Raw genomic sequence first — 16,929 nt, forward strand, 5'->3', positions numbered from 1 at the left:
ATCACAGATATTTGTGTGTCTTTTTATATTTAACTGTACCAATTTCTTATTAACATAGTGTATTAGTCTATTAGTGCTGACATAACAAAATACCACAGACCAGGTGGCTTAAACAACAGGAATTTATTTTCTCACAGTCCTGGAGGCTGGAAGTACAAGATCAAAGTGCAAGCAGGGTTGATTTCTGGTGAGGCTTCTCTCCCCAGCTTATAGGATAGCACTTTCTTACTGTGTCCTCACACAACCTTTCCTCCATACTCACAGTGAAGAGCAAAAATGCTCTGGTCTCTCTTCCTCTTCCTATAAGGCTCCGAACCTTAGGATCTCATTTCACTTTAATTACTTCCTTAAAGGATCTATCTCCAGCAGCAGTAGCATAGGGATTTAGGATTGCAACCTATGGATTTTGGGGCACATATTTCAGTCCATAGCATATAGTAATTTGGGGTAGCCTTAGATCTTATTTTTCTAATGAAAGTTTAAAATATGATGGTGATCAAATGTTACTTCAACTCTAGGGAAAAGGGGACAAAATGGATTTAAAGAATTTACAAGACAAGAGATCAACTGTTTAACAAGAGAGCTTCTTACTGCTGATGAGGAAGAAGCTTTAAAACATGAACACCAACGAAAAGAGAAAGAGCTCTTAGAAAAAATCCAAAGTGCCATAGCATGCACTAATATCTTTCCCTTGGGACGTGACCGAATGTATAGGCGATACTGGATTTTCCCTTCTATTCCTGGATTGTTTATTGAAGAGGATTATTCTGGTCTCACTGAAGACATGCTGTTGCCTAGACCTTCATCATTTCAGAATAATGTACAGTTTCAAAATGCTCAGGTATCCACTAAAACTGGAGAGTCTTTGATGTCTGAATCTACCTCCAACATTGACCAAGATCCATATGATGATTCTGTGCAACTGCCAAAACCAGTGCATAAGCCAAATCGGTGGTGCTTTTACAGTACTTGTGAACAGCTAGACCAGCTTATTGAAGCTCTTAATTCTAGAGGACATAGAGAAAGTGCCTTAAAAGAAACTTTGTTACAAGAGAAAAGCAGAATATGTGCACAGCTAGCCCGTTTTTCTGAAGAGAAATTCCATTTTTCAGGTAAATTTTCAGTGAAAACTATTGCCTTTATTTTTCTCTCCCCATAAAACTCTGGTTCAGGATTAAACATTTTTCAAATTATTAGAGCTATATTAAAACACCTTATCTTTCATTTCGACCATGCTATGTTTGAGTGTTTGCGAGTTAGGGAAACAAGGTTCTCGATATTCCACTGGGTTTCATTTGTAAAAGCAGCAAAACATTTTTAGATATAAGTTTTTGTTTTTGTTTTGTTTTTTTAATCCTCACCCAAAGATATGTTTTTATTGATTTGAGAGAGAGAGAGAGAGAGAGAGAGAGAGAGACAGAGACAGACATTGATGTGAGAGAAAAACAGTGATCGGCCGCCTCCTATATGTGCCCCGACTGGGGATCGAACCTGAAACCTAGGTATGTGCCCTGACTGAGAATGAAACCTGCAATATGCTCCAGTCAACTGAGCCACCTGGCCAGGGCTAGATATAATTTTTTATATTTCTTTTTTTTTTTTAATTAAATTTTTATTGTTCAGATTACATTTGTTCCTCTTCCCCCCCCCCATAACTCCCCTCCTTCCAGTTCCCGTCCCACCCTCCGCCCTCACTCCCCACCCACTGTCCTCATCCATAGGTGCACGATTTTTGTCCAGTCTCTTCCCGAATCTCCCATTCCTCTTTCCCCCCCAAGAATAGTCAGTCCATTCCCTTTCTATGTCCCTGATTCATTATAATCACCAGTTCATTCTGTACATCAGATTATTTATTCACTTGATTCTTAGATTCACTTGTTGATAGATGCATGTTTGTTGTTCACAATTTGTATCTTTACCTTTTTCTTCTTCCTCTTCTTAAAGGATACCTTTCAGTCTTTCGTGTAATACTGGTTTAGTGGTGATGAACTCCTTTAGCTTTTCCTTATCTGTGAAGCTCTTTATCTGACCTTCAATTCTGAATGATAGCTTTGCTGGATAAAGTAATCTTGGTTGTAGGTTCTTGGTATTCAGCACTTTGAATATTTCTTGCCATTCCCTTCTGGCCTGCAAAGTTTCTGTTGAGAAATCAGCTGACAGTCGTATGGGTATTCCCTTGTAGGTAATTGAGTCTCTTTCTCTTGCTGCTTTTAAGATTCTCTCTTTGTCTTTTGCTCTTGGCATTTTAATGATGATGTGTCTTGGTGTGGTCCTCTTTGGATTCCTTTTGTTTGGGGTTCTCTGCGCTTCTTGGACCTGTAAGTCCATTTCTTTCACCAGGTGGGGGAAGTTTTCTGCCATTATTTCTTGAAATAGGTTTTCAATATCTTGCTGTCTCTCATCTTCTGGCACTCCTATTATTCTGATATTAGTCCGCTTGAAGCTGTCCCAGAGGCTCCTTACACTATCTTCACACTTTCGGATTCTTTTTTCATTTTGCTTTTCCAGTTGGGTGTTTTTTGTTGAATCTTTGGTTTGATTCTTGTGCTCCTCTGGTCTGCTATTGGGTATAATATTCTTTATTTCAGTCCGTGTATGCTTACTTTCTAATTTCTTTATCGTAGCATCGAGGGTCTCGTTAGTTTTCGTGAGGCTCTGCTCAAGTTTATAGCAAGCCCTCAAAATTGCGATTCTTAGCTCCATATCCTCCATTTCTGTCATGTTTTTTTGTCTCCGCATCTTTTATGCTTTCTTGGTGCACCCCCTTGTGGTCTTTGTGCGCAGTCTTGTTCTAGCCAAGCCTTAATTGTTGTAGTTAACACTAGAGGGATTTGACCACCAGGCCGACTGGCTGTAGGAATCAGCTGTGTGGAAAACGTCTGTCTTCTGGGGAGGCGCTAATCCAGCCTTTGCCTGAGGCGATCGGCAAATGGCTGTGCGCAGGGCTTGGGCGGGGCGGGATCAACAGGGCGGGGGGAGGGAGCCGCTATGGCTGCTCTCAGTCCGTCCCCAGGGGCTCTGCCTCTCTGTCCCAGCAACCGCTGCAAACCTCGGAGGGACCGTAGCCAGACAGTCCCGCTTCTCCCGTTTGAGTCTGGGTCCCTAGAGACTCGCCCGGATCTGTAGCCCAGAGTCTGAGACTCACTCCTGATTGAAAACGACAACCGCGCCCTCAGCCACCAGCCCGCTTTGCGCGCGCACCACCGCACCACCGTACCTTTAAGTTTTCCACACTGCGCCTCCTCTGAGCCTGGGAATGCTGTTGTTTTTCCTTCTAGTTGAAGAGTCTCTCCTCAGCCAGCCTTCCTGTGGTTCTGGTTGATGTCCGTTCCGTCTTTTAGTTGTATTTTTGAAGTGGTTGTTTACGGCGGCAGTCTCCGGTGTTTACCTATGCCGCCATCTTCGATTCTCTATCAATTTTTTATATTTCAAAATGAGATTCTCTAGGTAGTGTACTCTTAAAATTGGGGGCATATTACCATCACTACTTTATTTTTATTTTTTTAATCCTCACCCGAGAATGTTTTTTTTTTTCATTGATTTTCAGAGTGGAAGGGTGTAGAAGTGGGGGAGGGAGAGAGAGAGAAACATAGACATGAGAGACACATTGATTGGTTGCCTCCTGCATACACCAAGACCAGGGATGGGGAGTAAACCCAAAACCGAAGTATGTGCCCTTGACTGGGAATCAAACCCTTGACCCTTTGGACCACAGGCCAACACTCTAACCACTGAGAAAAACCAGCCAGAGTGACCATCACTACTTTAGTTCTCTTCAGGATTAAAAACTGTAACTCACGATTCTTTTTTTAACAGCTTTATTAAATTTAATTCATACACCATACAATTCACTCATTAAAAATATTCAGTTCAGTGGTTGTATAGTATATTCACCAATATGGGCAACCATCATCACATGGTTAATTTTAGAACATTTCATCACCTTATAAAGTAACACCGTACACTTTAGCTACTGCCCCCACCCAATAGACCTAAGCAACCACAAATTTATTTTCTGTCTCTATAAATATCCCTGTTTGAACATTTTATATGAATGGCATTATGTCGCATATGGTCTTTTGTGGCTTACTTCTTTCACTTAGCATAATGTTTTCAAGATTCATCTAAGTAGTAGCATGAATCAGTATCTTATTCCTTTTTATGGCCAAATAACGTTCCATTGTATACCACTTTTTTTTTTATCCATATGTTAGTTGATGGACATTTCTATTTCCATCTTTTGGCTATTTTAAATAATACTACTGTAAACATTTGCATACAACTTTTTGTGTTGACATGTTTTCATTTCTCTTGGGTATATATCTAAGAGTGAAATTACTGGGCCATATGGTAATTCTGTTTAATCATTTGGGGAAGTACCAGACTGTTTCCCAAAGTGGCTACACCATTTTATATTTCTGCAAACAGAGTGTGATGGTTAACATTTCTCCACATCTTTGCCAATACTTGTTATTATCTGACTTTTTTATTCTAGCCATCCTAGAGGTGTGAAGTGATACTTCATTTCATTTTCGACATTCATTTCCTGAATGAGTAATGATGTAGAACATTATATCATGGTCTTACTGGCCATTTATATATCTTCCTTAAAGAAAAGTCTATTCAGATCATTTTACCATTTTTAATTGGATTGCCTTTTTATTATGAGTTTTTTATGTATATCCTATATTCAAGTCCCTTTTCAGGTATACAATGTGCAAACATTTTCTCCCCCTCTCCTTTTTTTTATTGCACTTGAAGATTTACTAAGGGTTTTGATATCCATTATCTCATGATCATAACAGTTACATGAGGTGATTATATTTTTAAATAAGGAAATCATAATAAAGTATTGGATAACTATTTCAGACAAACCTCAAATTGATAGCAAACCTACATATACTCGGGGAAGAGCTTCCAATGCATATGATCCATCTCAGATGTCTGCAGAGAGGCAGCTTGAATTGAGGCTGAGAGATTTTCTTTTGGATATTGAAGACAGAATCTACCAAGGAACATTAGGAGCAATAAAGGTTTGTACCTGTTCCCATTTTTAGTTTATCAAATTACCAGAATTTTGGTCATACGTGTTTATTTCTTTGCTATAGGCAACCCATGTGTGTTTTGAATACCAGAGTGATACATTTTTTATAAAAACAGCCTATTATTCCCCTGTATCAAAATGTTTATGTGTGGATATAAATCTTTCTTAATTATGCTATATGACTATCAGCTTTCTTAAACCGAACTTAGTGACCATAACTGACCTTTTTAACATTAATTTTTAGTATTTTTTAAATATCTGTTATATGGCATATTCATCCAAGATGTTGAAATGTGTAAGGATATTTTCTTCTTCCTTGACCAGCTCCTGCCTGCTCTGCTGAGTCTGGTTTGTTTATTGGTTTCTTTGTTACCTTTTTAAAATCTGTAAGTAATTCATGTTTGATATGTGTGTTCTATTCATTGCTTTGCTATCATCTGTCACTTTTTTGCTACTATCAGGTGACCAATCTTAGAATTGTTTATGATTTTCCTATATAGTGAGGTACTAAAGCTTCCATCTGTGAATGATATGAATTTCATTTTGACCACTTAGTAATCTTATTTTTATTATCCCTTTTTGATTCACAATATGTTCTAGAACATTCATGAGTTTTTCATATGTACATTAAAACTCATACTCCTTAGGAACAGCATATGCCAGTTTTCAAGATTAGTAATTTGAGTTTTGTTACAGGTTACAGATCGACACATCTGGAGATCAGCATTAGAAAATGGACGGTATGAGCTGTTAATTGAAGAAAACAAGGAAAATGGGATAATTAAAACTGTGAATGAAAATGTTGAAGACATGGAAATTGATGAGCAAGCAAAGGACATAGTAAAAGACAGGTACAAAAAGAATTTTTTAAAATAACCATCACTTTTCCTTGCCACTCATGTTTTTTCTAATGTAAATGTTTCTTTTTCTTCAAAAAAATTGTTTTAAAATCTTATTATGAGGACTTTAATACTTATAACCACTGAAATGATTTTGCTTAAACCACAGGCACTTGTTATTCTACTTTGTACTGATGCAACCAAAAGACAACATAAGATAATGATTTAGCTCAGCCAGAGTGGCTCAGTGGTTGAGATTCAACCTATGAACCAGGTTCAATTCCTGGTCAGGGCACATACCTGGGTAGCCGAGTTCGATCCCCAGAAGGGGGCGTGTAGGAGGCAGCCAATCAGTGATTCTCTCTCATCATTGATTTTTCTCTCTCTCCCTCTTCCTTCCTCTCTAAAATCAATACAAATATATATTTTTAAATAAGTAAATAAAATAAAAGGTCCCTGGAAATTCCCACATTAAAGTTTGTTTATTTTTTTAAAAAGATAATTTATCCAAGTTTTTAAAAGTCTAAAAATGTTTTTATTAATTTCAGAAAGTGATTCTACACTTCTATTTCTTTTTCTGTAGGAAAATATAGTAAATTGTGGTAGACTTAAATATCATTTGAACTAATAATCAGAACCTGTACCTCTATATCAATAGATCGATACTTTTACTTTTTTGGAGTTATTTTCTATAGTATCTTCCTTTAAGGCAGTGGTTCTCAACCTTCTGGCCCTTTAAATACAGTTCCTCATGTTGTGACCCAACCATAAAATTAATTTTGTTGCTACTTCGAAACTGTAATGTTGCTACTGTTATGAATCATAATGTAAATATCTGATATGCAGGATGGTCTTAGGCGACCCCTGTGAAAGGGTCGTTCGACCGCCAAAGGGGTCTCGACCCACAGGTTGAGAACCGATATTTTAAGGAGTTGTTGTTTTTTCATTTTATATATTAACTATTTTACTGAACCTAAAAATTAGCATGAAAAACAAAACACATTAAAAGGAAATAAAGAAGCTAAAAAATGCAATGATTTATTCCTAGTTGAGGCTGAAGATATATAACTTGGTGTGCATTGTTAAATACGTCCTTATGTTTCTTTTGTTTCTTTTTTTTTTCTTTTTTTTTTTATTAAATCTTTATTGTTCAGATTATTACAGTTGTTCCTCTTTTTCCCCCATAGCTCCCCTCCACCCGGTTCCCACCCCACCCTCCGCCCTCACCCGCCCGCACTGTCCTCATCCATAGGTGCACGATTTTTGTCCAGTCTCTTCCTGTATCCCCCACACCCCTTTCCCTCCCAAGAATAGTCAGTCCACTCCCTTTCTATGCCCCTGATTCTATTATATTCACCAGTTTATTCTGTTCATCAGATTATTTATTCACTTGATTTTTAGATTCACTTGTTATAGATGTGTATTTGTTGTTCATAATTTGTATCTTTACCTTTTTCTTCTTCCTCTTCTTAAAGGATACCTTTCAGCATTTCATATAATACTGGTTTGGTGGTGATGAACTCCTTTAGCTTTTTCTTATCTGTGGAGCTCTTTATCTGGCCTTCACTTCTGAATGATAGCTTTGCTGGGTAAAGTAATCTTGGTTGTAGGTTCTTGGCATTCATCACTTTGAATATTTCTTGCCACTCCCTTCTGGCCTGCAAAGTTTCTGTTGAGAAATCAGCTGACAGTCGTATGGGTACTCCCTTGTAGGTAATTGACTGTCTTTCTCTTGCTGCTTTTAAGATTCTCTCTTTGTCTTTTGCTCTTGGCATTTTAATTATGATGTGTCTTGGTGTGGTCCTCTTTGGATTCCTCTTGTTTTGGGTTCTCAGTGCTTCCTGGACTTGTAAGTCTATTTCTTTCACCAGGTACGGGAAGTTTTCTGTCATTATTTCTTCAAATAGGTTTTCAATATCTTGCTCTCTCTCTTCTTCTGCCACCCCCATAAAGCGGATGTTGGTACGCTTGAAGCTATCCCAGAGGCTCCTTACACTATCTTCGTATTTTTGGATTCATTTTTCATTTTACTTTTCCGGTTGGGTGTTTTTTGCTTCTTCGTATTTCAAATCTTTGACTTGATTCTTGCGATCCTCTAGTCTGCTGTTGGAACTCTGCATAATATCCTTTATTTCAGTCAGTGTATGCTTAATTTCTAGTTGGTCCTTTTTCATAACCTCGAGGGTCTCACTAGATTTCTTGAGGATCTCACTACATTTATAGGCAGTCTCACCAGACTTTTTGAAGGACTTACTAAATTTATCGGCGGTTTCTAGAAAGTTCTTAAAAAACCTTAAAAGTGTGGTTTTGAACTCTATATCCAGTAGTTTGCTTTCCTCCATTTCTGTCATTTGTGACCTGTTTCTTTGTCTCCTCATTTTTTATGCTTCCCTGTGTTGATAGAGTGGCTTTGTGTTCTAGGTGTCCTATAGTGCCCAGTGGCTCAGCCTCCCCAATTACCTGAGGTGGACACTCTTGGTGCACCCCTTTGTGGGCTTTTGCACAGTCTTGTTGTAGTTAAGCCTTGATTGTTGTAGGTATCACTGGGAGGAATTGACCTCCAGGCCAATTGTCTGTGAGAATCAGCTGTGTCTACTGTGGGAGAACTTCTGTGCTGAAGACACCCTTATGAGGCAAGACTTGCTTCAGTGGAGCTTTGGTGCTCACTGAGTCTGCCCCCTGAGTGTGGCCCTTATGGATCTGAGGAGTTGTAATTGGATGGTCCCACTCTGACCACTGGGTACACTGGCTCTTCGATCTAAGAAGGTGCTAATTTAGCCTCTGCCTCAGCAGAAGCTACGAGGAGATCTGCAGATTCCCCATCCTTGTTTGGGGTTTGGAGGTGCCCAAATGAGGCCCAGCTGTGAAGCAATGCAAGCTGCTGTTGAGCCTTGGGCCTTCTCTTGGAAGTTCTGGCCCAGCTGCAGTTTGTTAGATAATTTTCAGATGGCAAAGGGCCAGTGCATTCATATGCAAAAGCTTGGGTGGGGCGGGGTCTCAGGGAATCAACAGGGCAGAGCAAGCAGCTATGGCTGATCCTCAGCCCTGCCCTAAGGGGCCCCGCGTCTCAGTGTCCTGGTAATCGCTGCATGCACCTCTGAGAGAAAGCCACCCTGGAGTTCCGAGTTCTGCCCGCTGCCAGACAGTCCAGTTTCTCCCTTTATGAGTCTAGGTCCCCAGAGACTCACCCGGAACTGGAGTTCAGAGCAGTCGGGGGCTTGTGACTCCCTCCCGATTCAAAAAGACAGCCGCGTCCTCAGTTGCCAGCCCTTGCACCTCCTCTGAGTCTCAGAGTGCTTTTCTCTTTCCTTCTAGTTGTAGAATTTCCACTCAGCCAGCCTTCCTGTGGTTCTCGATGATGTCCGTTTTGTCTTTTAGTTGTATTTTTGAATTTGTTGTGGGAGGCAGCAATTTCCAGTGTTTACCTATGCCACCATCTTGGTTTCGGTCCCTGCTTTAAGGAGTTTATTGTGTAGAAGGAAATAATAGAAAGGCATTAAGCTAGTAATTCTGGAACAGGGTGAAGTAAATACCCAGTGCAAATATAGTTCATAGGCGGGCTCTTTGTCTTGGTAGAACATGGAAAGCAGCAAAGAAAATGCTAGAAGAAGTAAATCCAAACCTCAGACCTAAATGTGGGGAAGATGTGATTCTGGGAAGGGAAGACTGTAAACCAAAGACTTCGAGTGTATGGGTTTGTCCTTTTAAATGACCATTTTAGCCCTGACCGGTTTGGCTTAGTGGATAGAGTGTCGGCCTGCGGACTCAAGGGTCCCAGGTTCGATTCCAGTCAAGGGCATGTACCTTGGTTGCGGGCACATCCCCACTAGAGGGTGTGCAGGAGGCAGCTGATTGATGTTTCTCTCTCATCGATGTTTCTGACTCTCTCTCCCTCTCCCTTCCTCTCTGTAAAAAATCAATAAAAATATATTTTTTAAAAATTTTTAAAAAATGACCATTTTAGCTGCAGCATGGAGATTTATTGCAAAGGGAGTAAGATTGGAGGCTAATCTTAAGTAGTTAGGAGACAGCTATATAGTCCTACCCAGTAAAAGACGAAGCAAGAGAAATAGAGATAAGCTGCCTGAGATACTTATCCTTTAAGGGTCAGCACAATGTCACCTCTCTAAAGCCTTTTCCCTTTGCCTTGTCTCATCACCTCCCCTCCTCCAAATATTTGCCCTCTAACCCCTTCAATAACGATATATCGTTTAGCTCTTGATTCATGTATATATCTCCCTTTCTTACTATTTTATTAGAGCTCCTTGAGATTGAGGAAACTTTTTTTTAAATATATTTCTTTAATGATTTCAGAGAGAAAGGAAGAGGGAGAGATAGAGGCATCAATGATGAGAGAATCATTGATCTGCTGCCTCCTGCGCACACACCTCCCTACTGAGGATCAAGCCTGCAACCCAGGCATGTGCCCTTGGCCACAATAGAACCTGGAACCCTTCAGTCCGCAGGCCGACACTCTATCCACTGAGCCCAACTGGCTAGGGCAAAACTATTTCTTACACAGGTGTAAGCAAGCATTTGGATGAATGAGAGTACTCAAGTCTCACCTAATAGTGTTTTGTTTTTGTTTTTGTTAATAGTGTTTTTAAGTACCATAAACTCTTCATTGTTTTAATTGTAGACTTTTGGGCATAAAAACAGAAACTCCAAGTACTGTCTCAACAAATGCAAGTACACCGCAATCAGTGAGCAACGTGGTTCATTATCTGGCAATGGCACTCTTTCAAATAGAGCAAGGCATTGAGCGGCGTTTTCTCAAAGCTCCACTTGGTAAGTATCTGTTTTTAATTCAGAATACTAGTTATTTTTAAATGATTTTGAAATTGCCCTTTAATTAATAGAACTTCATTGGCTAACATAATGAAGTTAATTTATTTGAAAAATTTGAGATTGTATTTTCATTTTAATACATGAGTTCTTTCAGATGAGATTTATTTTTAAAATCTTAAAAAAATATTATGAAATACTATTTTTAAAAATTTATTTTAGGTATTTAATAAATGTCTTTTTAACTATTTCTGTCCATATCTTCTTTTGTGAAACCTTAATCAGAAGTAAGATTACCACAACCTATGATTAACCAGACTCTGAAGAATCAAAGATTGTACATAAATTTTTTGTTAATTTTTAAAAACAGAACTCCAAAGAAGCTACTTAAATTTCCACCATTAAGGGTATGGTTTAATAATGTGGATCACTAACCTGAACACTATATTAGAAGTGCTAGATCAGAAATACCAAATGTTGCCCAGCCAGTGTGCCTCAGTGGTTGAGCATCAGTCGACCCATGAACCAGGAGGTCACAGTTTGATTCCCGGTCTGGGCACATACCCAGGTTGTGGCCTCAATCCCCAGTTGGGGGCGTGAAGGAGCAGCCAATCAAAGATTCTTTCTCATCATTGATGTTTCTATCTCTCTCTCCCTCTTCCTTCCTCTCTAAAGTCAAAAAAAATATTTTTTAAAAAAAAGGAAGAGCCTTGACCAGTTTGGCTCAGTGGCTAAAGTGTCGGCCTGTGGACTGAAGAGTCCCGGGTTCGATTCCGGTCAAGGGCATGTACCTTGGTTGCGGGCACATCCCCGGTAGGGGGTGTGCAGGAGGCAGCTGATCGATGTTTCTAGCTCTCTATCCCTCTCCCTTCCTCTCTGTAAAAAATCAATAAAATATATTTTTAAAAAAGAAGAAAATAAGCCTTATTTTTAAAAAGAAAGAAAGAAAGAAAGAAAGACCAAGTGTTAAATGGTACATAGATGAGGAAATGTTCTATAATTTATTATTAGAATTATAGAAATAATAGTATCCGGATCATATTTCAGCAATTTATGAAATTAATATGCTTTCAGGGACTAGTAATTAAGGAACATAATCATTGTGTCTTTAGGAAAACATGTTTCAAGTTTCAAATCAATTTTCTGCCATACTCTACTTCCCTGAAATGTTGAATTAACTTACAATTCATCATATCGAGATAGATTTTTTTAAAATATATTGTTATTGATTTCAGAGATAAAGGGAGAGGGAGAGAGAGAGAAACATCAGTGATGAGAGAGAATCATTGATTGGCTCTCTCCTGGACGCCCCCTACTGGAGATCGAGCCTGCAACCCCGGCATGTGCCCTTGACCAGAATCAAGCCCGGGACCCTTCAGTCCACAGGCCAACGCTCTATCCACTAATCCAAACCATCTAGGGCTCGAGATAGCTTATATCTCAATAATAGGTACTTGAAGAAACAATTCTTTAAAACCATCTCTTTTTGGTCTCCTATTGAAAGAGCAACTTGAATAGACTAAAATCTTTCAAAATGTTGTTATTACTTGTTGAGTAGTAAGAACAAAGTTTTATAAACAGATGGTGCTATCAGAGCAATTTCAGAATGTGAATATATTTGTAAAGTGTCTATTTTTAAGTTGAAGAGCTTCAGGCCAGTATCTCATTGTTCTGATGAACTTACTCATATTTTTTATAAATTGATAATTCTACCATGAGCTTAATAACACACTTTTCACATTGAAAGTAACATTTGTAAGAAATAAAATACATATGATCACAGCTCACAAAGATATCAGAGTTTGTATTTACTATATCACTGTTATTTCCCAGTTTTCAGTATTTCTCAATATTTTCTGTCTAAATCAAATTACATGTACAAGGGGTCTCTCTGTATTATTTCTTACAACCACATATTGAAGCTGTAATTACTTCATTTAAAATTTCAATTAAAAGTTATTTGTAAATTACATAGCTCTTATAAATGTAAGATGCTACTTCTACTCATTAATCCTATGATTCCAAAAGGGGCAAGGGGTAAAATACAGTTCTGCTGATTTTTATATTTCTGAAATTTCCATCAGTTAAATTTTATAAGTTCAAGAGGAAAAAAATCAAATTAATTATTTAGTGTATCTGTATTTTCATCAGTACATCTTATTAACTATTTAGACAAAGGAAAAAAATTAACATGGGAAGATGTTGCAACATATATCTGGTAGCTGTATTAGAGCTATAAAGTTCTTAAATGCTGGTTTGTATATGGCAGTATTAAAACATTCATTTCATCCCAAAAGATATTTTAAAAACAATTTTAATTTGGAATTTTAAAATGCTATGTAATAAAAGCATAGTATGCAAATTGTCCCCTCGAACTGGATTTCGACCAGGGGGCTGGGCCGGCTGGGGGAAGGGAGGAAGTACCAGGCTGGCAACTGGCAGCCGCTAGGGACCCTACCAGTGCACGAATTTCATGCACTGGGCCTCTGGTAAGTAAAATAAAAAAGGTCAACTTACCTTACTTATTTTGGTGGTATATGTTGGTCAAAGCCAGATATTGGTCATTTATCATATGGATGTTACCATTGCTGCCCGCTAAAAAGTTAATAGTAAAACTGATGTCTGTAGCTCTTTATTTTATGTTTGTCTTTGAGGGGTTTGTTTTGAATGGGACAACAGGAAATGGAGGCAGCAATGGGTTTTAAGATAGCCTGAATATTTGGAGCAAGGTAATAAAGACTATCATTCAGGAGAGAAAAGGGGGTTCCACTTTATAAATGTTTGAGTAGAATATAAAAATTTCCCATTCTTGATAATTTTTCAACATAGCAAATTAACTATAGTAGGAATTTTCCCAGTTTAGCTTCAGATATTATTTCAGTTTCTTGATGTGTGTGTGTGTGTGTGTGTGTGTGTGTGTGTGTGTGTGTATACTTTAATTGATTTCAGAGAGGAAGGAAAGAGGAGAGATAGAGACATCAATGATGAGAAAGAATCATTGATTGGCTGTCTCCTGCATGCCCTACACTAGAGATTGACCCCACACCCCGGGCATGTGCCCTGACCAGGAATCAAACCGTGACCTCCTGGTTCATGGGTCCACCAACGCTCAACCACTGAGCCATGCCAGCCTGGCTATTTCAGTTTCTTAAGGAAGCAAATAAAAAATAAAAATTCTACTTATGTTCTATCTTCCCTAATATGTCCTTTTTACTCTAGGATTAATCACATGGATAAAACTATGCTTGGGAATATCATCATATTTCAATTACTTTATGTAAGATTTGTGAAAATCATTTAGGTTAATAATTGTATTATTTATAAAATCATGCTTATGGTTAAACCCTTAAGCTATGAAAAAATCTTCAAACTATCAATTTGAAATTAGGTAACACAGAAATTAATAAAGATCAAAAGGGAGATAGAAAAATAAAGAACCAAAAAAAGAGAGAGGAAGATCAGTCTAGTTCTTTAACTTTTTAAAGAACTTTGTCTTTTTTAAATAATTATGACTTCACTTCCTGTATTGCTAAATACTGGTTTGCTTATTTAGCTTTTGAAGGAAAACCTTGGTTCTGATATTTTGGAAGGGAATATCATCTTCCTAACATTTCACACCTTGGCTAATCAAACTCTTCTAAGTTTGTTTATAAAAAGTTAACATTGGTGAATCTTAGCATACTTAGATATAGTGAAAAGATCGAAGAGGTATGGATTGCAGGATTTACAGGTTAGGAGTTTTTGTTGTTTGGATTTCCTAGAGTGGCAGTTAACATAAAATCTCTCAGTGTAATAGTAGATCATATGACTCTAACAATATTTTATGTTAGTTAAATACTTTCATTTAGTAATTTCTTGAGGAATGTACCTGTGCTAGCATAATGGAAGATAAAAGAAAAACAAGACATTTCTGCCTGTGAGCATTCTATAATCTGAAGAAGAAACAAGGCTGAAGATAAACAATTAAGAGGAAAATTGAATCAATTGTATATTACTGTGTTTACCCTTGTTTGAATGCTATATAAAAATAGAAAAATATAGACAACCATTTATATTTATTTTATATTTAGAATAGTTGAAAGTAGGTAGGAATAGGTGGGATAAAAATTGGACCTTGAGCTTGTTTAATTTTCTTAAAGCACCTCTTTGATCAAAACCCAGTGTTTCACCAACATTTGAGTTAAAAATAAAAGCCATTCAATAGAACCAAGATGGCAGCATAGGTAAATGCCTGTTATTACTGCATCCCACAACCACATCAAACTTACAACTAAAATACAGAACAACTGTCATCCAGAACAGCCGGAAAGATGGCTGAATGGAAGTCCTACAACTAGAGAGGTAAAGAAGAAAACACACTGAGACTACTAGAAGGGACGGAAACTCGGAGGCTGGTCCGGCACCTGGGTGTGCCACTTTTTTAATCGGGAGGGAGATTGCCTCTGTGGAGGCTCCCGGAGGAGTGAGGGGTCCCAGCCCCACCAGACCACCAAGCCAGGGTTCCAGAGCTGGGAAAAGAAGTCCCTATAGGCAGTAAGAACTACGGACTGTAAAAACCAGTGTGGATTGGATCTGAGTAACACACAGGCTACTAGAGACCCAGCTGCTCCTCTTAAAAAGCTGGCACCCCAAACTGAACTTACAAGCTCCCACTTCCTCTGTGCTCCAGTGCTGGGTGAGGCTCTGGGGGACCCAGACACATACAGGAAGAAACTGGATGGTCTGACATTGGGGCAGGAACTCGGGGGCAGCTTTCTTCCAGATGGAAGTGCTCACAGTGATCATCATTCCTGTGCTGGGACTTCCCAGCTGTAAGGCTGACTGGCAGCCATTTCTGTTTGCTTCCCCCTGGTGATTCCCTCAGATCCCCCCTACCCAATTTACAGCCCCACCCAAGCTGAGTGCAGCAGCTTTTGCATATGAATGGTCTGTCCTTTCTCAGGCTAAAACTCTGTCAAACAAGCTACAGCTGGGTCAAGGAGTCCCAAAGCTATCAAAAGAAGGCCCAAGATCCAGCACCAGAAACAGCCTGCCTTGATTCAGAGCTGGGCCTCATTTGGGCACTTCCAAACCCAATACAAAGAGGAGAAATCTGCAGATCTCTCTTTAGCTCCTACTGGGTGGCCCCAGGCAGTGGCTAACTTTACATCTCCATGGAGACCAAGAGCCAGTGTACCCAGTGGTCTGAGAGAGACCATACCGGACTACAACTCTTCACATCCATAAGTGACACACTCCAGGGGCAGACTCAGTGAGCACCAAAGCCCCACTGAAGCAAGTCCTGCCCCAAGAGGGTTTCTCCTGCACAGCAGCTCTTCCATTGTAGGCACAGCTGGTCCTCATGGCTAATTGGCCTGGAGGTCAATTCCTCCCAGTGATACCAACAGCAATCAAGGCTCAACTACAACAAGACTGTGCACACAGCCCACAAAAGGGTGCACTAAGAGTGTCTACCACCTCAGGTGATTGGGGAGGCTGAGCCACTGGGCCCTATAAGGACACCTATGACACAAGGCCACTCTATCAACTCAAGGAGACTTAAGCAGCTACCCAATACATTGAAACAAACACAGGGAAGCAGCCAAAATGCGGAGACAAAGAAACATGTCACAAATGAAAGAAATAGAAGGAAGCAAACTACTAGATATAGAGCTCAAAACCACAGTTATAAGATTACTCAAGAATCTTCTAGAAACCTCCAAGGGACTTAAAGAGACCTTCAAGGATCTTAATGAGAATGCCAAAAAAATGGAAAAGAACCAGTCAGAAATTAAGCATACACTGACTAAAATAGAGAATAATATACAGGGATTCAACAGTAGACTAGAGGATTCCAAGAATCAAATCAATGATTTGAAATATAAGGAAGCAAAAAACACCCAACCAGAAGAGCAAAAAGAAAAACGATTCAAAAAATATGAAGATAGTGTAAGGAGCCTCTGAGACAACTTCAAGCGTACCAACATCCGCTTTATGGGGGTGGCAGAAGAAGAGAGAGAGCAAGATATTGAAAACCGCCCTGACTGGTTTGGCTCAGTGGATAGAGCGTCGGCCTGTGGACTGAAAGGTCCCAGGTTCGATTCCAGTCAAGGGCATGTACATTGGTTGTGGGCACATCCCCAGTGTGGGGTGTGCAGGAGGCAGCTGATTGATGTTTCTCTCTCATCGATGTTTCTAACTCTCTATCCTTCTCCCTTCCTCTCTGTAAAAAATCAATAATATATAAAGTATATATATATATATATATATATATATATATTT

General features: G+C 39.0%; 1 protein-coding gene across 1 annotated transcript in view; it reads left to right on the forward strand.

The window, feature by feature from the left end:
- The window catches only part of BAZ1A (bromodomain adjacent to zinc finger domain 1A), a 103,248-nt gene that overhangs the window by 72,156 nt on the left and 14,163 nt on the right, over positions 1 to 16,929 (forward strand). Inside the window, exons 18-21 of the mRNA XM_023751471.1 lie at positions 519 to 1,112; positions 4,870 to 5,033; positions 5,741 to 5,895; positions 10,523 to 10,671. Coding sequence (XP_023607239.1) covers positions 519 to 1,112; positions 4,870 to 5,033; positions 5,741 to 5,895; positions 10,523 to 10,671 — 1,062 coding nt within the window. The remainder of the gene's footprint in view (positions 1 to 518; positions 1,113 to 4,869; positions 5,034 to 5,740; positions 5,896 to 10,522; positions 10,672 to 16,929) is intronic.

Source organism: Myotis lucifugus, unplaced genomic scaffold, assembly GCF_000147115.1.
Source record: "Myotis lucifugus unplaced genomic scaffold, Myoluc2.0 scaffold_22, whole genome shotgun sequence".
NCBI classification, from domain to species: Eukaryota; Metazoa; Chordata; class Mammalia; order Chiroptera; family Vespertilionidae; genus Myotis; species Myotis lucifugus.